Below are 21,928 nucleotides of genomic sequence, written 5' to 3' on the forward strand. Positions count from 1 at the left end.
TGCTCCCTGTGCACTCAAGAGGGCGCAGGTCTCCTTCGTTTTACCGCTTTCCGCTTTGCTGTGGGTGTGCGCTGTTTGCCGAAGACTCGCTTCCCTGCGTCCACCCCGCCTGTCTTTTTATTCTCGCGTCCGTCACGCGTCTGTGTGTATGCGCACACCTCAATCGTCGTCGTCATGGACTCCCTGTACAGCTGGGATGACTCGACTAAGATCGGAGTGGCTTTTACCGGCCTCGGTGTGTTCTTTACCTTCATGGGCGTTCTGATGTTCCTGGATAGCATCCTGCTCACAATGGGGAACGTGTTGTTTGTCGTCGGTGTGGCGATGGTGATGGGACCGCGGCGGTGCAAGGCGTTCTTCATCGCGCGCCAGCGCGCATCTGCGTGCTTCTTCACCGGCATTTTGTTTGTGCTTTTCCGGTGGTGTTTTATTGGCATGTGCATTCAAGGCTTCGGCGCCCTGAACTTATTTGGCAACTTCTTCCCCATGTTAGTGCGTGTGTTGGAGTCAGCCCCCATCATTGGGCCCATACTCTTATCCGCCCCTGTCCAGAAGGTGCTGTCTCTCATGCACATCAACGATGGCCGAAGCTTGCGCAATGTATAGAGCTGTGGGTCTTGACGCCACGCCTTTCGCTGGCTGACCGACAGCTGCAGCATTGTGATGCCAAGTGGATTTGAGAGAGGGGAAGGAGGGACTGCCGTGATGGCGGGTGGTGGTTAGACAGGGACGAAAAGGCCACCGATTGGCCAATCGCACGAGCGACATACAGCCTTTGAGCGGGAAGTCCGCACAAGGCCCTTTAGATACTGATGCACAGGGGCTTACAAAACTCCTTGTGCTCCACCGCGTCTGTATGCCTTTCCTTCGTCCCTTCACCTTTCCGCTGCTTTCTGGGTTGTTTTCACATCAGACCTCACTCGTGTGTGGATAAGGGCTGCACAGATGCTTCTATGTGACCTTGTGTTGGCGCATGACCGGCGTGGGTTGTGCGCCCTACCTTCTCTACTGCTCCCCGTTGGTGTTTTAAGCTGGCCGTCCATGCCCCCCTCCCCCTGCGGTGCTCGCGTGCATTGTGAGTGTGAACATCCATACGCAAAAGCACTGGTGCACGTGGACATAACTGCGACTCGCTCATACAACGCCAAGTGTCTCTCCGTCGACAACGCATCTTCTCCAACGCTGCGCTTAGGGGGAGGGGTGCCCCTGAGGAACCGTTTGTCGAGTGCCAAAGAGTGCACGCGTCTCCTCCTCTGTGTGTTGCTACGCGCTTGTCAAGTTTGGCTTAGTAGTTGACGATAAAAAAGATAAAACGAGAAGGCAAGTGCCCCTCTGGATGTCGGCGCCCACCTTTACTTGCAGAGCGTTACCCTGCGAGGAAGCCCCGCGAGTGCGCCGGCCATGAAAGTCCTGATGAGGGGTACCCTGGTGCTGCGTGGGACATCTGCCTCTTTGTCTTCACTCTGTTCCCCCTCCTTCCCTTCTCTTTCCCCGGCATTTTGCTGGTTGAGTTTTTTCTCTCGCTATGCGCCACCCCCCTGTGGAGGTGAGAAAAGCGCCTCGATACACGTTTTCTCTCTCTCTCGCCTTTGCTTGAGGGCCCTCGGATTAGTGTGCTCCAGCCAAAGATGGAATTGACCGTAGGGGGCAAGCCGGTGTTGCTGACTACACACAAGGCGTACTGCGAAGTAAATGAGCTGCAGAGTCTCCGAGCGTTCGCGCAGTACCCGCCGCTGTGCACCTACCTCACCGAATGTGAGAAGAACGGCCCAATCCCCGATGCCGTAGTAGTACGGCACCTGGAACGTGTGGCGCATCGTATTACTGGCGCTGTGGTCGACCTGATCTATGGTGGCACCAGCACAGCACGTGTGCTACGCCTTACCAACGCCCGCCCGGCTGTACTGCTACCGATCGTTGCTATAGAGGAGCGGCGCTACGCGGTGTTGGTGCAGCAGGTAGAGTTGTCTCAAGGGCTCAAAACTGTAACGACAGCGATGCGCGGTATCGTGGATGCGGAGGGTGGCTTCGCTAATGACACCTACACTAGTGCACTGGCAAGGGCCGGAGTGCGAATTGCAGACGCTTCTCCTCTCTCGTTTACGGATTTCACCATAGGCAACGAAGGTGAGCCCGCCGTCCGCTTTTTTACTCTGACGACGACGTGCAATGCTGAGCAGGCGGAGCAGCTTCGCCAGAACCCGGACTTAGCACTGGTGGCACTCAAGGATGTCTTTGCCTCAGGGGATGCTGCAGCGTCCTTGGCGGTATCCTTGGTGTTGGCCACCACCGAGTAGTGCCGTGTGCAGAGTGATGGGCCTCACGATCAGCGAATCCACCGGCAGCCTTCTTCTTGATCTGCCAGTGTCTTTTTCGACTTCTCAGAAGTCGTGTGGCCTCCCGTTGTCCTCCTCCCTCCCTTCCTCGTCCTCTTCCTGTTTGTGTGTGTATCATCGCCCCTTTTATGACGAGTGCCTGTGGGCGTGTGCCTCTCATGTACAATCGCGTCGCGCTTGCATCTGTTGGTGCACCTGCGTGACTCCTCTCCTTGTCTCCCTTCTCTGTAGCCCTCTCCCTTTCTTCCTCAGATGTTTCTGCCAGCCGATGCAACTGACAAAGCGACGCCGACATCACCACTAATTAGAGGAGCATCTTGCTGCCCCCTCATCGTATCTTCGTCGCATGACGCCAAAGGAAGACAGCGCACGTTGGGTGTGATCAAAATATCATTCGAGAAAGAAAGCTGATATGACTCCTGAGGAAGACTCCATGAGGGCTGAGCCTTTCCGCCGATTTGGCGTCGTGCTTGCACTGATGTATGGTGCAGTGCACCAGCGAGAAGGGGGACTCTCATTCGGTACAGTACTGTGACGCGCACACTACTCTACGCAGCAGCAGGAGGAGTAGTCTCTCTCCTTCCCTATACTCATTCAGTGAGAGCTTTGAGCACAGTCACTTTCACTGCACTCCATTTCTTCCCCTCTTGTGCCATCTATGGCTGTGCCTTTTCAAGATTCGCACGTGCTTCTCCTCATCAGTGTTTACCATGGCACGCACGTGTGATGGTGCGCGTGTCGTCAGTTCGTCTCCATTACCACTATCCTTTTCACTGCTGCACTACATCGACGGAATCTACAGCTCCGTCGGGGAGCCTGAGAGTCGCGATTTGATCCCTACTTTCGCTGATGTGGCGTGACGTCTCACTGCTCTCTCGACTTCACACTCGCTTCTGGCTCCCCCCGCCTCCTCCTCGTCTTTCCCTCACTATCGGACGAAGGGTTAGTCATGTTCTAGTGAGCGCTTTCGTGGCGAAATTTTGTGTTGTTTGCCCCTGGCATCGGACCCGCGGAAGGTTCTTGCCCTTTCCTCTTCAGCAGCTACGCGCCGTGCGCTTGATTGATCTGCAGGCGTGAGGGTGCGTGTATTCATGTGTAAGGGAACTTGAGAGTGATGATTCTTTGCCTTCTCTACTTGCGTTATTTTTTCTGTGCTATTGAAGTCTCATGAATCTTGCGCGTTGAATCAAGCAGAAGAATGAGTTCGCGATATCGTCGTGGAAAGAGGCAAACCCCCGCAGAGCGCGCATACGAACTCGCACGAGTGTTCATGCTTCCACGTGTCTACCCCAGCTACCTCACCAGCGCTTCTCTTTAGCACTCTCTCCTCCCGTCACACATCGTTGTGTTTTTCTATCTGCGCGTGCTGGTCCTTTTCTCTTTCACCACAACGCTGGCGTAACACACCCGGTGGGTCTGCGTTATCGAGCGCTCTCTCCTCTTTTATTTCAGGCGTGTAGCGCTGCGAGCGCACACGTACTCCTTGGCGACCACCCATTCAGGCGCAACGACCGATTTGTCTCTCGTCTTCCTTATTTCGGTTATTTCGGTCTTGTCCTCTTTTTTTCCCTTTTTGTGTGCGCGCTGCCCATCGCTCGTGATGATGCTGGCCAGCTCACCGCGGTGTCTCAGGGGCCCGGTGCCCGCCCTCTGCAGGAGGAGGGGGGCAACGCCCTGCAACCTGCGCTTGGTCGCGGCGGTGATGCCGAGCGTCGCGCTGGGCCTACCCTTGCGCCGTGTGCGGTGGCATTGCAATGGGCTGAACGGTGCCCAACCTTGCTGGCTGCACCCGGCTCCTTGAGATAGCCGTGGCGGGGCGGCGGCATGGGTGAGCTGCGTGGCTGTATGGGTATACGCGTTGGCCTGCTCGTGGTAGAGCGCCGCGTTGCTAAAATCACTTGCACTGGGTGAGCAGCAGCGGTGTGCGCTATTTTTTTCCTCGTTTTTTTTTTTTCTCCCCTTTTTGCATTGAAGCAAGGTGTGGGCGTATCGACGGGTAAAGAACATAAAAGGCAAGAAGGATGTGTGCAGCACATCCTGCACAGGCATCCCACTGCCATCTTTCAGGCACTCGTGCCTTTTACTGGGGCATCTGTTAAAGAGTGTCATTGTGAGGTAAGAAGCAACACACTTAGCAGTGAGGAGTGACGCACACGACTACACGGAGGCGTATACGACGGTGCGGCCTGGCATAATCGCTGCGGTGCGGACTCTGTGTGCTCCCTTGTCATAGCTTTGGCTTGCTTACTCCCCCCCTCACGCTTTCATCAGCCATCCCCTCCATCTTCTTTAACTCATCTCCTCTCTGCATCTGTACACCAACACCGGAGCGCACTTCGTTTTCCTGCGCCACGAGACAGCGGCGCTCCGCACGGCATCTTCTTCCTGGTCTCGCACAGTGTTCTCAGCGACGGAGAAATAACCAAGGTAGAATAGGCATTCCATGACAGTCACAATGGACCCCGACGCACCGTCGGTGCTCACGAGCGAGGTATACAACGCCGCCGAGGCGATCTTCAATACACTGCAGAACAAAGAGAAGCTTGTGTCTTTCCTCGATTGCACGACGCTTCTGCGTGGCATGGGGATGAACCCAACTCTGGAAGACATGGATAAGCTGAAGAGCCTCATGGCACAGCCCATCCTTCGACTGGAACAATGGCGGCGAGAGGAGGAGCTGAAGCGCGAGAAGGAGCGGCGCAAGGAGGAGGCGCGAGAACGGAAAGGCAGAGGTCGCACCAGCGTCGCCCCGGGGAGGAAATCGATTGTGCAAAAGATCGCTGACCCTGTGACTGAGACGGCGCCGGCTGACAACACAGTCGCTGAGGAGATTAAGAATATCGACTGGAACATCTTTATTAGGTGCACAGAGATGATTTTCCGAGACCGCATGCGCGAGGAGCGCGCCGTGCTAGAGGCACTGAGGGTCTTCGGAGGGGATTCGTCCACCAGCATGTCGCGTAGCAAGCTCATTGAAATTGTGACCACCAAGGGCGACAATATACTCACACCAGCGGAGGTAAAGATATTAGTCACGCTGCTGCCGGAGAGCTGTCCGGTGAATGAGTGGGCGGGACGTATTCAGGGTACCTACGTGGCCCCCACACAGGAGGAGATCGACGCTGCTGCCATGCGCGAAATTGAAGCGCGCCGCCACCAGGAGGCGGCAGAGAAGCAGAAAGAGGCAGAGAAGGATCCGCTGAAGGGATTATAAGCCGCGCGGCGCTTGTGTGCTTTTTTCCCCTCCACTGCTTCTCTGGTGCCACCTGGCCTGCACTACGCCAGACTTCTGACGGCCGCGGCATCACCCTTCTCTGAGCCTCCCGACGCTCTTCTACGCCCCTTTCCTTGTGGCCACCCGATCTGTGGCAAACAAGAGGAAAAGTAAGGGGGCCCTTGGATGTACAGTTTCTCTCCACGTCGTATCACGCAATCTCGATTGCCGAATTTTCTCTGCGCTGTAACGTTCTGTGTTATACGCGCGCTCGAGTGAGTCCCTGCGACGGTGGGTCGCTGCCGACGCTGCGCATCACCCAGCCACTCTCACACTACACAAGTCACCTCCCTCATGCTGAGAACACGCTTCTTGTATCGGCTTTCGCATTACTACGCTGTAGACGCGGACGCCGCGCTCCACTCACTGCTATCCTTCCTCTCTTTTTGTGGTTTGGTCATGTTGATCGCCGCTTATCACCTACCCGAAAACACCCATGTGATTTCATGCAATACGAAACTAACAAAACTTTCTTTTACCCCTCACGCTCCGCTTTGATTTTCCCTCTTCACTCTTCCAATCCGCGTCCGTTGCGTGTGCCGCTACCACTGGTGCTTTCTTCCGGCGATCAAGTATCCTCTAGCTGTGCACCTGACCTCTCTACTGCTGCCAGTTTGCTCTAAACCCTCGTTACTGGTCGCTTCTCCTCTACGCCGCACCCCCAGCCAGCCCACCCCCTTTTCAGTCATTAGTCCTCGCAGCAGTGGCGCTCCTCGCTTTCACCGTCACGAACCATGTCCGCGATGAACCTCGTTGTGAGCATTACATGCAACCCTCCAGTCATCTCCATCTTTGGCCCCATCAAGGAGAGCACGATTGACCGCCTCAACGAGACAATTCCGAATTCGTGCTCCACCACCAATACTGGCAATACGCCGTTTGCGCTGGTGCGCAAGGAAGATCCCCCGCGCTGGTTCGGCGAGCTTCGCACTCAGTTTGCCACCGAGGACATCGGCACATCAACGTTGTTTGTCGCAGTTCTGGACGTGCTTGAGGAGGAGGGTGCCTGGAAGTTGCGCGACAGCGCCTCCATGAACCACGACAACGGCAAGATCACCTACAAGTTCTTCTTCGTCCGCGGTGCTCACTAGACCTTCTGCGCAAGACGCAGTGCATGATGAATTAGTTTACCTCACGCGGATCTGCAGCTTCTGCTCTGGCAATCCCCATGGAAGCTGCTCGTGCAGGAGGCCTGCTCGCGTTGCTCGGTGAGCCTTCCCCCCCTTTTCCCGTTCTTTTCACCTTGTGCATGTACATAGAGCACAGCGCTAGCACTCGCGCGACCGACGAGTTCGAGGCAAACCCAAGGCAAACGAGTTGTGTCGAGGGAGGGAAGTGGAACAAGTGACGACAGGGACACTGCCGATGTACTAATCAACGCACACACCCCTTCTAGTGCTCCTCTGTCAACTTTTGTTTCTCTGTCTTAATAACACGACGCCAATCTGGTGATTTACCTTTACCAGGCTGTTTAGCTGAGAGGACTCCTCACCTCGCTCGTCTCACCCTCTCCCTCACACACACCGTCGCCACTCTTCATGCTTAGCACTTGTCGCTGCGCCATTCACCGCACTGTTTTCTCTCCTTCCTATTTTAGTTTGAATTTCTGCGCCGTTTTCCCCTTCTCCTCTCCATTTTCCCTCGAACACCTCCAGTGCGGGCTGCGCTGCGGCGGTGACGAGTGTTCAGGCATGGAGACGCGTGGGAGGAAGAGCCGAAAAGGAACGACAGAACTCAGAGAGTATGTGATGAGAACAGCGAAGAGGCGCTTTTTTCTGCGGGGATTCGGAACACTTAGGCCGCAAGAAAACCTTTGCTGCGCCATCTCCGGCGAACAAGGGTGTGAGCGTTCGTGTTCTTCCGATCGCGCAACGTTTTTATACGCGTCTTTCGCACAGTTCTGCTTTCCCCACTCTCTCTCTTTCTTGCTGAATGAGAGATGCTGCGGTGAGGGCGTTCTTTGCCCCCTCCTCCCCCTCACCACAGGCGCCAATGGGCACCGCTGTCTCTCCTGCACGTGCTGTATCGATCGACAGTGCAAAGTCCTTTTCTCTCCTTCTTCCCTCCTCATCACTTCCTCTTTCTTCAGTGGCTCAGTAGACAGCGCATTGTTTTACACGCCGAACCACCTCTGGCCAATTCGAAGGACGACCTTTCTCCCGAACCTCGCGCAGCATGAGAATTCGTTTCCCTCGATATCTTCAAGGAAGTTCGAGAAAGACGCACACTCCCGCTGACGGGACACAGGTCGTTGGGGCTCTGTGACTCAGATGCTGGGAGCCCCTGACAGCGGCGATGCAGCTCTCCTCTCTATCTCCGGCGACACAGATACTTCTGGATCCAGCAGTGGTACTTGACCAGTTCATTCTCAAGAAATGAAGTACTGCATGCGCCGTAGCTGATTCCCAGAGTGTCGAGGACACCGGTGCTGCTTTCTCTTCGACTATAGTCAGAGACGGTGCCCTGCCGCGGCGCGAGTCGTCACGGCTCGCGGACACGGACTTCTTCTTCCAACTGACCGAGGCCCTAGACATACTTGCTGATGAGCTCCATATCGATGTTGCCCACGGTGGTGCACCGCCGTTTTTGACAGCGGAGCCACCAAAGAAAGCGACGAGTTGCGCACTCAGCCTCGACAAGCGGGACCCGCATGGGATGGACGGGCTGACGGGAGTACAATTGAAGTTTGCTCAAAAGGCGTACCAGCTGTTTGGCGTGAGAGATTACCCAGCCGACTTGGCCGCTTTCCTTCGTGTTTTCTCGGCGTGCCTGGCGCACAAGCTGGCGTCCGCTCTGCTCAACAGGGTGGCGGTGTGCCATTTCGTGATGAAGCAGTGGAACGCGTGCGAGGCGTGCACTCGACGTGCGCTCTCTGTTCATGCGACAGGGCGCTACCCAAGTGCACGACGACGGGTGCGCGTGTTCATCTCACAGGAGCGCCTCCGAGGGCCGCAGCAGGCAATCAGCACATATCGTGATGCCATCGATGGGGCTGCCGAAGTGGCTGCTGTGAAAGCGTATGCGAACTACACCAGCTTCTATGCTGCCCATCAGTACGGCACAGCTCTTAAGAGTCTGGAGGTAGTGTTGTGACGGTGCCCCTGCGGCACACTGGAGGCGACAAAGGCGCGCCTCCTCTCCCTCTTTCTCTCGACAACGTGGGACAGGGAGTGAGGTACGCTGCGCGGCATTCCCGAGCTTATGTGACGTCCACGGAGCTGCACTTCTGTTTGTGGTCTCTCATCTTCCACTCCATCACTTCTGTTGCTGGACTCACTGCCCTTCTCGCCGATACGCGGGCCATCTCACTGGGCAGGTTGGAGCTACGCTTTCGCCACCTGCACACGCTTATCGCATGTTGCAAGGAGTCCTGCGCCAAGCTGCACGGCCTGATGGCTGCGCGAAAGTGGCACGAGGCAGGAATCTTTACCGTGCAATTCCTCGCGGGAACCTCTTCTCCCAGATGGCCTGAAGTGTGTCGTCTACTACGAGCGTGCGTGCGTCCTTGCGTAGCAGAGAAGCTGGTACGCTACCCTCGACGATGCCCATCGAGCATTGTCTTACAGCGAGGCGACGGTGCTTGGTGTGAACATGCTACTCCTCGCCGCCCGCTGTGGGGAGGCATTTGGCCGCTTGAGAGATGCCATCTACCATGTTGAAGAGAGCCTTCGCCTTGTTTTCAGTGCTGCGGCCGTGGCGCAACTGCGTTTACTAAAGGCGCGCTTGGCACATTAGCGGGCGTCAACTGCCGATGCCAGACCGGTGCCGCGCATGAAGTCTAAGAAGGCATCGAGGCAAAAGACGCGGGCCAACACGTCTTCCCCGGTGTCTCGCGCATTACTCGATGCGCATTACGAAACACTCTCTTCTCCACAACGCCAGTGCCGAGGAGATGAAGAGGTCGTGCCGGGCTTTGGCGATCAAGTGACACCCTGACCGATGGAGCAGCGCGGCCGATGAGTCCATACACACCGCAGAATTGACGTTCAAGACCATTCAGCACGCCTGCGAAGAGATCATGAAGAGCGTCTCCTAATGGTATCTCAAGGCTGCCACCGCTTCCCTCCCCTAACAAACACCACGATCATCCTTGCGTCTATGCTGACCCACCGTAGACCTACCGCTCAGGAAGTAGAGAACACTACAGCGCATGGGAAGTGCCGTTAATCTACGCAGGACTCCTCTCTCCCTCCGCTACTGCACACGCTCCTCGCGCATCCCCAGTCACTGGTTATGGGGGCTCGATCGGTACCGTGTGGGATTTCCAACCGGCCACCCCCCTCCCAAGGATGCATGTGTTGAATAGGCTGCTTGTTCCAACTAAATGGACCCTTCAAACGCTTTCATCTCTACTCTCTCATGGCTGTTGCGACGTGCTATTCTCTTGTTGCGTGACACACCAGGGTAGCTGTGACCGTGCACATACGTCAGCGACAACATCCCCCACAGCGCTGCTCTCCCTTCTTCAGTGCGTTTCGATTGCGCGCAACTTCCCCAGCTCACCTTTACGCACTACCGCACGTTACAGAGAGAGAGAGAGCAACACCTACTTCTCTTTTGCCTATCGTGTTGCTTCTATAAGGGACAAGAACGCTTCCCTTTTCTCATTTGCCCACCGTGCTACCTTATCCGTCACGCATCGCTGTTCCACTACGTACTGTAACGCTTCTGTCTGCGCGGCGCCTCGATCGCTCTGTCGTTATTCGAGACGCTATGCAGCTTGGGCGCCTGGACACTTCCTCGCTGCTTTCTCCACTTGGCTGCTCACGTGGCTGTGTATCATACCACACCAGCATACATTGACATACGCCACAACACGTATACGCTTCTTTTTGGCCTGGACGGGACTGCACCGCGTCCTGATCCACCAAGGCAACTACCGTCTTGCTTTCTATATATATATATATATATATATATATATATATATATATATAACAATATACTATTACGAGTCGTACGGTGCGTTCACTGCACTTGTACATCATTTCTTCTTCTCCCAGTTATTCACCCCGCGTATTTAGAACTTTATAAGCCTTGCTTAGACCTGAAGCGCTCTCCCCCCACCCCTTTGCTTTTCCCCCTGACCCTCGTCTTTTGCCGTGCTGTCTCTTCGTTCGTTTTCGTACTACGTCGCCTTTCTGCCCGCGACCACTCGCCGAAGCGCCAGCGTGGGCCTCACTCTTTCTCTCTTCGCCATCTTGCAGCCCTCTCTCCTCCGGACGCCATTAGGTATCTACTCGCACACGCACCGGTGATTGGCTTCTCTAATGGGTCTCTTGACAACTGGTGGCATCCCGATGCGGTGGGGCACAGATGCAAACAACAAGGCTATTCCGCACGTAAGTGCCCACGGCATTCAGCAGTTCCTCAACCTCTTCCACAGCAAAAAGGAGCTGCGTGGCATGCCATTTTTGTGGGGTGAGGAGCTGGAGCATCAGCTGATCCATATCCAAGACAACACAATCACCCTTAGCGTTGAGGGTGCGCCGGTGATGGAGCGGTTGAAGGCACGCTCTGACAACTGCGCCATATGGAACCCCGAGTATGGCAGCTTCATGGTCGAGAGCACACCAAATCAGCCATACAATCTGTCGGTGGAGAGCCTCAACTCCGTGAAGGATAGCATTACGTGGCGGTACAACATGCTCAACAAGGAGGCGCCTCCCGGGGTGGTCGGCACCACCTTTGTGACATTTCCACTGATGGGCCAGGGGAACTTTGTCAACTGCGTTGATAAGAGCTCTCCGTACTCGCAGTCGCTTTTTGTTCCTGACGCGTGCATCAACCAGACGCATCCGCGATTCGCGAACTTGACAATGAACATTCGACTGCGCCGCGGCCGAAAGGTTTGCATCCTGGTGCCGCTGTACGTGGACACACGTACGATGGAGACGACGGTGGACCCCCGGCTGAACATTGATCTGAGTCCGTGCAACAACGACATATATTGCCCCGCGATTACAACCGAAAGGAATAAGTCAAGCGAGCTTTATGCAGAGACGAGCTCGCCCAACGCCGCGCTAGCGCCCACCTGCACTGCCGATCCGAGCGAGGAGGGCTGCCTAGCCACCGAGACAATGAAGCACCTTTTCACACCTGCGACGCTGAAGTACTACGCCCAATACTTCAAAGGGCAGCAGCGCGCAGATGTGCAGCAGCGTTGCAACGCGTCCCTCTACCGCGTGCCTTCGGTCAGCCACCCGTGTATCTACATGGACTGCATGGCCTTTGGGATGGGTGCCAGCGCTCTGCAAGTGACGATGCAGCTGGACAACATAAACGAGGCTCGCTACGTGTACGACCAGCTCGCCATCTTGTGCCCAGTGTTTCTGGCTCTCACTTCGGCCACGCCGTTTCAGAAGGGTCTTCTCTGCGACACAGATGTGCGGTGGCTGACTATCGCCGGCGCCGTCGACGACCGCCGCATAGATGAGGTGCCTCACATTCTCAAGTCCCGCTACGACTCTATCTCCATCTTCATCAGCGACACAGTCGAAAACCTTGAGGACTTCAACGACGCACCTGTACAGATCAACCACTCGTACTGTGAGCTGCTGGAGAAGGCTGGTGTGGACACGCGGTTGGCGAGACACATTGCACATTTGTTCATTCGTGATCCGCTCGTGATGTATGATCAGATGATCGACATCGATGACGCAACACACATGGACCACTTCGAGAATATCCAGTCCACTAACTGGCAGTCGGTCCGCTTCAAGCCTCCACCGATGGACAGCGACATTGGCTGGCGCGTGGAGTTCCGTGTGATGGAGGTTCAGCCAACGCCGTTCGAGAACGCTGCCTTCGCTGTCTTTATTCCGCTTCTAACCAAGGCCATCATCAACTATAAGATCTGCTTCTACACGAAGATTTCTGTCGTTGACGAAAACATGGGTCGCGCACACCACATCAACCCATGTGGGGAGAAGTACGTTATGCGCAAGGACATTTTCTCCAACAAGTGCACCGCAAACGAGGCTGAGACGGCGGAGATGACCATTGACGAAATCTTCAACGGCAAGGAGGGTGGCTTCTATGGACTTATACCGCTCGTGTGCCGCTACCTCGACAGCGAGTGGAAGCGCAGCCCTGTGGTAAATTCCTACTTGAGGTTCCTGTCCATGCGCGCCTCTGGCTGTATTCCCACAGCAGCGCAGTACATGCGCAAGTTTGTCACGACACACCCAGACTACAAGCGTGACTCTCGCCTCAGTGGCATCATCGCACGCGACCTAGTGCAGCGTATACACGGCCTGGCCACGAATCAGATCCACGACCCGGCGTACCTTCCTATGAGCACCTTCGAGGCTGAGAAACAGGAGAGCAGCGCATAACGTCTTTTTTCTCCTTTCCGCGAACCGCAAAGCAACAGTGCTCAAAGCTAGCTCTGCGTGCAGTCGCGTGCCTCTGCGCTCATGCCGACCGCACACTGGGTTGCACTCTGAAGAAATGTACACTCTGCCACCAAACATCAGACATTCGAAGCAAGAGCATAGAGTTTGTCTCATTTTTTTCGTTCCTTGCTTTGCCCGCTGGATGTGCCCGCTTCGGTGCAGCACCGTTGGCGCGGCTTCCACAGTTTTCTCCTTTCGCCTTTGTTTTGTTGAGCGTGAGCTTACGGTATGGGTGTGGGTAGCACCTTCTCTTATTTTTCTCTTCTCTCGTTCTATGTCTCCGTCTCCTTTCCACACTGCTTTGATGATGTTGGCCAGCTCACTGCGGTGCCTCAGGGGACCAGTGCCCGCCCTCTGCAGGGGGAGGGAGGGGGGCAACGCCCTGCAACCTGCGCTTGGTCGCGGCGGTGGGCTCGCGGCGTCGGCAGGGGAGAGGGGTCTGGGCGGGCGCGGCGCCACAGTGACGCACGGTCATGACCACGGCAGTGCCAGCTCACCACGAGCCCGGCATCGATGATCCAGCACGTGCATGCATCCGACTGCAGCCGCCCTGCCGCTGCGGCGCGGTGGTGATACCGAGCGTCGCGCTGGGCTTGCCCCCGCGCCGTGTGCGGTGGCATTGCAATGGGCTGAACGGCGCCCAACCGCGCTGGCTGCGCACGGCTGCTTGAATATTCGGTACAAGCCTGTACTCTGCGAGAAATGCATTTCATACAACAGTCTTGCAAGGTATGTGTCCTCCAGGGTTTTCAGCACTCTGGTGTAGTGAGGGAAGAGAGGCTCAGCTTGGCGTCTCCATGCTACGCTAACAGAAGCACAGGTGTAGACCCTAAAAACATTATGAGCAACGTGCACGTAGTAACATTCCAGTTTTGCTGCTAGCTTTCTACTAGGCGGCTACACCTCATGGTTGGCGACGTTTTTGAGAGTGATCTGTTGACATGGAAAGCTCTCGATCAACAGCCAGGTGATGCCGCAATTTTTCTCCGTCTTAAGGAAATGTACGGCCACTCCAATTAACCGATGTGGGTCACGGATGTACCGCCCTACCGGGTCGGGGGCATTACGCGCGGTGGGCTTAGTGTAAGGCACTTGATGTATGCAAGCGGTGAGGGAACCCCAACATGGCACAGCGTAGGGGGGCCACGGAGACGACATCAGACGCCGCCCTGGCTCTGAGGTTCTTCGCCTATGATTGGGGCGCCGATACCACGGCGTCGGGTAAGCGCTGCGCGATTAAGCCCACTGTCCGCTTTGGGAAGGGATACGTCCCGGCGCCGCCACTGGTAGCTAGTACCGAATTAAGGTCTTTCCACTAGGCCGACGGAACCCTGTACGGCGCCCTGATTGCCAAATCGGTTCGCAAGGTTCCTCTCTACCACTGCGACACAGAAGCGCAGACGCGCGAGCTTCAGAGTACCGCGCTAACCCCGACAACCACACGACAGCCCGAAATCGCACCAGAAAAAGAGAGCAAGTGGCCCATGGTGTTACACCCACCACGACCCCACCAAACATACACAACGACAAAGCATACCTCAAGGAATATGGCGAATATCATGACTAAGTCGAAAATCTACCAGGAGTGCCGTCCCATTGCGGAACGTCTCTAATAAGTCTTTCTGATCGCCAAAAACAATGTCGACTGGAGGCAGTTCTCGACAAAGCCACCTGCATGCCACCCTGAACAGTGCACTACCTTGGTTATTTTCATGAAAAAGCACCATAGAGCGAAGCTTTAAGGATTCGTACCGCCCTGCAATGCCCTCACCCTCGACGGCCCTTGATCGTGACCACGTATCCAGGCTATCCATTGCCCTCCCGCCTACAGTGTGCCCTGGCGATGAGACATGGCAACCGACACCACTCTGTGCGAGAGGGCAGGCCAGCACTTCGGGGAAGACGTACCAGCAGAAGTCAACACAACATCCGGCAGCCCACTTCTCTCCCTCCCCTTCGCACCTCACCGAGACCCGACTCCACGCCCTTCAAACTCCTCACTAGAGGCAAGCTCGAGGTAGCACTCCGTGAGGTTCACTGCTGCCCCGCTCCGAGCCTCGATGGAAGTGGCGGATGAAGGCAGCAAGTCCCCCTTCCTCTCCCCAGACAACCATGCCGTTCGGAGACGGTCCCCAGGCTGCAGGAATGCGAGCACTGTGCGCACGCGCCGTGACGCGCGGCTGGCATGGTGCCTCGCGCCCGAACAGGGCCTCCGGAAGCCGGCGGAGCGTGAGTGATGGCCGGAAAAGATGCGGAGGGATTCGTATACCTGGCAGTCCCCAAGTGCACGTGTGCGACAGGTGCGGCATCTCTTCCATCCGCCCACCTGTGCGGATGGGGGCACAGGCGCCGGAAGCATGGAGAGAGCACCCCAACTTACACCATGGAGTCCTCCAGACTCTGCGACGGCGAGCCTCCGCACCGCATTATCGAATGCCGTGGCTTGAGGGGCCGCAGGGCGAAACACGGCACCCAGGCAGGGTACAGGGTTTCAGAGAGCCCCTGGCGTGCAGCTAGCCAACTTCCTCGTCGAGCTCCTCCGCCGCACTCCTGGACTACGCCCTGTTACGCCCCCAGCGGATGCCACGGCCTCCGCCCTCGAACAGGACCGTGGCCGCGGCCCGCTCGGATCAAGGCATGCCGTGCACCCGAGTCTGTCTGGCGCCTGTCGCACGGCACGTATGCGAGGAGGGACACGAAAAGCCCGCCAGACGCATGGCTCGGCTCAGCGTCAGACGACTCGCCGTTGGCGGCCACGGCTTCGCTGCAGCGCAGACGAGGTAGAGCAAGTATGTTCATGCACGTCTTTCTGCGGACTTGCTTGTACGAGACTCGCATGCTCGAAAGCCAACTCTTCTCCTGTGCCTCCAACGTCATTCTCTCCTCTCCGGAGAGAGCTCGCATGCGGTCTTATTTGGTGGGCCTGATACGAAAGGCTGGGGCAAGACGAAGGCGGTTATCAGGGAGGAGGCACGATGGGTCTTTTTTGTGCTCTTCAAGCATGAGTTGCTTGCTGCACTAGGTATTGCTGATATTTTTGGCTTGCCTGTGTGTGCTCTCTTCGTCTTCAAAGCGTGTCGTTTCTGTTTCGCCGGCGAGAGCGCTCAGTAGTGGTTGGCCGGCCGCGCTGTGCTGCCCGTGATATTTTAGATGGGGACCGGCGGTGAGGAAGGAAAGGAGTCGGTATCTCTGCACTGGCTCGGTAGGGGGCTAGTGGTGGTTGGTGGCATGTGCTTTACTCTGGTGCGTGTGCGACGCGCGGATGCCAGTGCAGAGAGTGAGAACGGCAAATGGCAGGCTTGCATGTGAGGCACGCATTAGACATGCATATGAGTCTGTGCCTTTCCTCTATTCTTTTCTATCTCGACGGATGATCAATGATTCTCGAAAACCTGGCGAAGAGCTTATCTTAGTATGAGCTCCAACTGTGAAGGTGACGGCGCAGCTATGCATGGTCACCCGAAGCCCTTCAGCGGCTCGAAAAGGCGACAGGTATTCTGTAAAGTTCCAGAAAACACGACGGAGTCTTCATCTTGCGAAGAGAATCACCAAAAAGAAAGGAAAAACATCAGCTATGCGATTGGTTGCTGCGAATTGTACCCACCATAAGTTGGGTATTTCCTAACACGCGGCAGCGCACCAGCTCTCTGTCTTCATTCCCAAGTCAAGCACATGCGTCGATGAAATGGGTTGCGCCTCTGAAAGCAGGAGAATGGGGGCATGGGGAAAAAGCGGCGACGACGTCAACATGAAGTTGCAACCTGTACACCCGGCTCGGTGCTGCAGTTGCCCTCCTCCCTACAGACGTATTTCTCCTCCTGTTGCCCTGCGTGCTGTGTTTCAAGACCAGCCAACTCTCTCCCCTCCACCCCCTTGTACATCTCTGTATCTCTTTGGTGTGCCACTTCCGACACTCCAACAAAAAAAAAGTAAGAACACCCCCGCATTCATCGTGGCCTTCGCTCTTCTCTAGCACACACAAGCCTTTGACGTCAGCGATGTCGGAGTGGGAGAGGCAGCGCCTGCCGCGCATTCAGGGTGTGGCGGCGTTTCGAAAAGGCGATATTTACGCGATGCCCGCTGTGCCAGCAGCCTATCGTACTACTAAACCGCGCCCTAACCCGTACACTAACCCAGAAATGCTTGGCCGCATCTACTCCTCGAGCATACCATACCACACCACGGACAGAGCCGCGAGCACATACGGTTGCGCAGTCCATGTGGGCCGTCTTCGTGGTGTGCCCGCCGGAAACTGGGCAGTACCAAGAAAGGATCTGCACCGCAGCCCTCCACACCATCTGATGCCTCTCGCATCTTCTTACCCGGCGCCGGTCGGATACTTCACCGATGCATTGCACTTCGCACAGGTCGTGGAGGAGTCTCAGCGAACAGCCATCAAATTCGAAGAGCGTCGCTACTGGTTGCGCTTGCTGGACCACTACGCGACTCGCGCGCGGAGGACTGTGCCTACTTCTCAGCAGCCACGACTTCTCGCCTGGGAAGCGGAGTCGCCCCAGCGCGTGGAGACACCCAAGCCTCCCATGTCCATCATGGTAGCCTACGAGTCTGTGTCACCTGTGCCAGAAGGCAGCCTCAAGATTGGCAGCCAACACATTCTCTCCCTGCCGCGCCTACGCGTACTGCGGCAGGAGAAGTCCTATGGCATAGCCAAGAGTGCTATCTCCCCGCACACAGACAGCGTGCGTGAAGTTGGCACCGCTGCGGGAAAACAGTCCTCGCCTTCTCTCTTCCTCGCCGATGAACAGCTACCGCGTCTGCCTGCAGAAGAGGCGCATCTTTCCACGCTATCTGCGCAGTTCGCTGGGCCGCCACGTCTGAATATGTCAACACCCGATGACCGAGACGCGGTTGACCTGTGCGAGCTTCGAGAGCAGGAAGCCCCTCCGTTGAAGGACACACTTTTCGCGCCATGTCCAATTCCGGCGTCCTCCTCCCGTGGCTGCAGCAAGCCAACGTCGGTTGTGGCGTCACTCTCGGCGTTTATAGTGGAGGCGCCGGTGCGTTGTGCCGTCGAGCACGACGATTCGCGGACGCCATTGGAAGCGGTGTCAGCAGTCGGCGCACCACGCGACAACAAAGAGACGTCGGCCCACCTCGATACGCGGCGCACTGAGCACCTGCTTGACGCGGCGCGGAGCGCTGATGCACACAAGAGCTTGCAAGAGCTACAAACGCCTCAGCTCACTGCGCAGGAAGAGCGGCTGCTTCAGGAGTGCACCTCTGTGAAAGAGGAGGTGCATAGTAGCGAGAGCGTGACCTTTGCCGATCCAGCGGAGCTGTGTGCACTGCGCACGGCAGAGGCCATCGCACTGGTCAGTTCCCTCTTCTTAACCACATCCAGTCCCCTGCCTCGATTGGGGAGCGGTGAGGCGACATCGGTGAAGTCACTCGCCGACGCCATAGTGCTGACCGAGAACGAAGTCACAGCGAACTCACCGTCATCGGTGCCACCAGCTCGAACCCCTCGCGCCACCCAAGGGAACTTGAAGCAACTGCCGTGGCAGGTGTCTCGGACGATAGTGGACTCCATCTTGGCTTCCACCGCTGCGGTTGACAGTGCACCGATGCATAGCCTCGAGACGTACTCCGCATACGAGGTGGAGGAGCCCGCCATTGCTGTCACTCTCTTCCACCCACCCCTGCCTCTTCAGACGTTCCTCGAGGATCACCACGCTAGCGCCCTGCTTCCTCCGGCACCTGCTTCAGCCGATAAGGGGGACTTGTATCAGCTGCGTCACCAGCTCGCCCATGAACTGGTCATGCTGGTAACGCAGTCCACTCATACCACCTAGTTTGCCAACACCGTCTGCGAGCTTCATGAGGACGCGAATTCTTCGGAGTCGTGCATCCATCAGGCGTGTACTTTGCATTGAATCCTCTGACCTATCCTCACTTAACCACATACATAGTTGCGAACTGGTGTCGAGTATAACAATTCCACTGCCGCTTTTTCAACGCGAGCGGCGATCAGTTCTGCTTCCCCATCACATGTACATTGTCAATCCGTGTCCTACTCTTCTTTTGTTGTTGCGTTGTACTTCACGACACACCATTGCTCCGTGCGCGTGCCTACCTCTCTTCAATATCACTTCCTTGTTTCCTCCTTTGCGCCGCGAAAACGTGCATTCCATTACACATGAGAGTGCCTGAAGAAGCAGCGGAGGGGTGGTAAGTGGCGGGTGCAGCAGGTATGAGCACCCCCGAACATCCTTTTCTGTTTTCCAGGTGTTGCTGTTTTTTTTTTTTCTCTTGTTTCTTTGATTCCATGTAGCCTGCATGTCTAGTTGCAACACAGCACGCCTCGGGAAAGCAAAGGTGGCACACATGCGGAAAACACTCGAGATAGCCGAAGAGCACTTCATGAAACAAAAAACCATTACTGATGGGTGTGAGGTGTGGATCGGCAGAACTCCTCTGCCATTGAAAAGAAGGAAATGTAGCGCAGGCCGCATTGTGCTCCCTGAACCAGCAGCACAGGCTACCGCAGACGCCCTGCTGGATGCGCTTCTTCCACGTGTAGGTCCAGTAGAAAGAACGACGTTCTCCTTTTTCTGAATCTTCTGTTTCAACACTCTTCTTCTATTCTTCCTTTTCTCTCCGCACGTCTTGGTGGATGCCGTGCGTGTCTGCACTCTCTTGGCCTTTACTATCCGAGGCGCTAAGGGTGATATACATGAACACATACATGCGGTCAGGCAGAGACACAGAAGCACACTGGAGTCACAGGTACCCCTTCATTTGGCGTCGGCGTCTGTATCCACAGCATCATCATTCACAGCCTCTTTCACTGTGTGCACTAACTCCTACGCACATCTCCGCTGAACTACAACGATTTTAAGCTGTCCTAACAGTGTGCTCTCACCCTACAAAAGGCTGTGGCACCTCGACGGAAGCATACTTTTTCAACACCTCAGCCAGTTCACCCTCTCCGTCTTACTCTCACTCATTGTCACGAGGCTGTGCAGCTGAGTCAAAGAAGATGCAGTTAACCGCCTCCATTATGGACCAGAGATCTTATACTAACCATACGTGGACATTTGAACAGGACGAGCACCGCTCTATCCGGAATCAGCCCTCTCCGCACGTGCGAACCCGCACTGGAAACACTGCTGCAAGTCGATTGCATCGGGATAGCAGATATCTCTGCCCTAGGACGTATTTAAGTGCTGCAAGCGTTGGGCTTGGACGGCACCACGGTATCGGACATTCCTGCGCTGGAGGTTGCGACGCTGAAGGGCTGGTCTGCAGTAGGGGGGGGGGCATCTCTGTGCTGCGGGCTGCTATAAAGCTGACAGCAATGAGCCTTGAGGGGCACTGCAATGTCCGACCTTAGCCCTCTCGAGGGGTGTGGGCCTGTGCTGGGTCAACTGGGCTCGCAAACTGCTTGGCGCTGAGCGACACAGCTCCCTTGGGAAGCGCGCGGCAGCTGACGCAAAGGAACGCGCCTTCACCCCAGGAGAGGCTTCAAGGAACAGTTTACCTTTACCATAGTGAGACAGATGAATCCCCTTGCAGGTGGTTTGTGGCCCAGGTTGCCTCTGATAGACGAGGGCAAAGCTTTGTGCATGACGCAGTCCACAGCATCCTTCTCTGCAGAGTGCATATGCCCCCTGGTGTTGGTCACACGTTCCGCAGGCAGACCATCGACTGCCACGACCCATCCGCGTGTTCACAACGCCGACGTTACTCACAACAGGGCACTCAAAACAGCAACACTACTTCCCTGAGAACATTTGCTTAACCCCGACGAACCACCAGAGACTCGCTCGTACTTCCTGTGTGGTGTAGAAAGGCAAACAGTGTAAATGCACCCGTCACCGCTTCACCTCGCGGGAGAAGTCACCCGCCCACCGAGTGCAGAAATCCGCGACCTCCAGAGAGGCCGACGCGCACCACACCCAAAAAAAACTACAGTAGGTGCTCCTACATGCAGAAAACCTTCCAGGTGTCCGAAAAAAGCAACCCCGAGAAACGTCTGTGTAGCGCAGCCAAGAAGTGAGGTGCAGAACAGCGTTCTCAGCGCAAAAAGAGCATCACGAGAAGCGCTGTGACGCGGGCGACTCACGTGCACCGCACAGTTTCATTCCGCCTTTTCGTTCCCCTCCTTCACCATCCAGACGCGATTCTCAATAATACAGGGGAATACGGTGCGGGTTAGGGTTAGGGTTAGGGTTAGGGTTAGGGTTAGGGTTAGGGTTAGGGTTAGGGTTAGGGTTAGGGTTAGGGTTAGGGTTAGGGTTAGGGTTAGGGTTAGGGTTAGGGTTAGGGTTAGGGTTAGGGTTAGGGTTAGGGTTAGGGTTAGGGTTAGGGTTAGGGTTAGGGTTAGGGTTAGGGTTAGGGTTAGGGTTAGGGTTAGGGTTAGGGTTAGGGTTAGGGTTAGGGTTAGGGTTAGGGTTAGGGTTAGGGTTAGGGTTAGGGTTAGGGTTAGGGTTAGGGTTAGGGTTAGGGTTAGGGTTAGGGTTAGGGTTAGGGTTAGGGTTAGGGTTAGGGTTAGGGTTAGGGTTAGGGTTAGGGTTAGGGTTAGGGTTAGGGTTAGGGTTAGGGTTAGGGTTAGGGTTAGGGTTAGGGTTAGGGTTAGGGTTAGGGTTAGGGTTAGGGTTAGGGTTAGGGTTAGGGTTAGGGTTAGGGTTAGGCTTCGCGTTGGGGTACGGGAAGAGTAGCGCGACCGAGGTGGAGCAGAAGCTCCGTCAGGCGCAGGAGACGGCGCAGACAACGGAGGAGTCGCGCCAGCAGTACCGTCCGGCGGCAAAGCGTGGCGCCGTGCTCTACTTTATAATCTCGCAGCTTTCCGCCATCAACCCCATGTACGAGTACTCACTCTCTGCTTTCCTCCACGACGTTTTTGGCTACTCTATCACCAAGAGCGATGCCTCCTTCGAGATTCAGGACCGCCTGCGCAACAT

General features: G+C 56.1%; 8 protein-coding genes across 8 annotated transcripts; all 8 read left to right on the plus strand.

The window, feature by feature from the left end:
- Positions 1-174: 174 nt before the first annotated feature.
- LBRM_18_1650 (conserved hypothetical protein) lies at positions 175-606 on the plus strand (the record flags this gene model as incomplete). Its single annotated transcript, XM_001564035.1, has 1 exon — positions 175-606. The coding sequence occupies one exon, from the start codon at positions 175-177 to the stop codon at positions 604-606; it is 432 nt and encodes a 143-aa protein (XP_001564085.1).
- A 1,022-nt stretch (positions 607-1,628) lies between these two features.
- On the plus strand, positions 1,629-2,297 carry LBRM_18_1660 (conserved hypothetical protein; the record flags this gene model as incomplete). The annotated part of the gene is made up of 1 exon (XM_001564036.1): positions 1,629-2,297. One exon carries the CDS (start codon positions 1,629-1,631, stop codon positions 2,295-2,297), a length of 669 nt encoding a protein of 222 aa, XP_001564086.1.
- A 2,482-nt stretch (positions 2,298-4,779) lies between these two features.
- LBRM_18_1670 (conserved hypothetical protein) lies at positions 4,780-5,550 on the plus strand (the record flags this gene model as incomplete). Its single annotated transcript, XM_001564037.1, has 1 exon — positions 4,780-5,550. The coding sequence occupies one exon, from the start codon at positions 4,780-4,782 to the stop codon at positions 5,548-5,550; it is 771 nt and encodes a 256-aa protein (XP_001564087.1).
- Positions 5,551-6,344: 794 nt separating this feature from the next.
- LBRM_18_1680 (conserved hypothetical protein) lies at positions 6,345-6,701 on the plus strand (the record flags this gene model as incomplete). Its single annotated transcript, XM_001564038.1, has 1 exon — positions 6,345-6,701. One exon carries the CDS (start codon positions 6,345-6,347, stop codon positions 6,699-6,701), a length of 357 nt encoding a protein of 118 aa, XP_001564088.1.
- A 1,564-nt stretch (positions 6,702-8,265) lies between these two features.
- Positions 8,266-8,703, plus strand: LBRM_18_1690 (putative chaperone protein DNAj; the record flags this gene model as incomplete). The annotated part of the gene is made up of 1 exon (XM_001564039.1): positions 8,266-8,703. One exon carries the CDS (start codon positions 8,266-8,268, stop codon positions 8,701-8,703), a length of 438 nt encoding a protein of 145 aa, XP_001564089.1.
- A 2,174-nt stretch (positions 8,704-10,877) lies between these two features.
- GSH1 (putative gamma-glutamylcysteine synthetase) lies at positions 10,878-12,944 on the plus strand (the record flags this gene model as incomplete). The annotated part of the gene is made up of 1 exon (XM_001564040.1): positions 10,878-12,944. The coding sequence occupies one exon, from the start codon at positions 10,878-10,880 to the stop codon at positions 12,942-12,944; it is 2,067 nt and encodes a 688-aa protein (XP_001564090.1).
- Positions 12,945-17,002: 4,058 nt separating this feature from the next.
- Positions 17,003-18,817, plus strand: LBRM_18_1710 (hypothetical protein, unknown function; the record flags this gene model as incomplete). The annotated part of the gene is made up of 1 exon (XM_001564041.1): positions 17,003-18,817. One exon carries the CDS (start codon positions 17,003-17,005, stop codon positions 18,815-18,817), a length of 1,815 nt encoding a protein of 604 aa, XP_001564091.1.
- A 2,341-nt stretch (positions 18,818-21,158) lies between these two features.
- Positions 21,159-21,928, plus strand: LBRM_18_1720 (hypothetical protein; the record flags this gene model as incomplete). The annotated part of the gene is made up of 1 exon (XM_001564042.1): positions 21,159-21,928. A coding segment is annotated over one exon (770 nt), but the record flags the coding sequence as incomplete, so codon positions are not given.

The sequence above is a fragment of the Leishmania braziliensis genome, chromosome 18 (assembly GCF_000002845.2).
Source record: "Leishmania braziliensis MHOM/BR/75/M2904 complete genome, chromosome 18".
Lineage (NCBI taxonomy): Eukaryota > Euglenozoa > Kinetoplastea > Trypanosomatida > Trypanosomatidae > Leishmania > Leishmania braziliensis.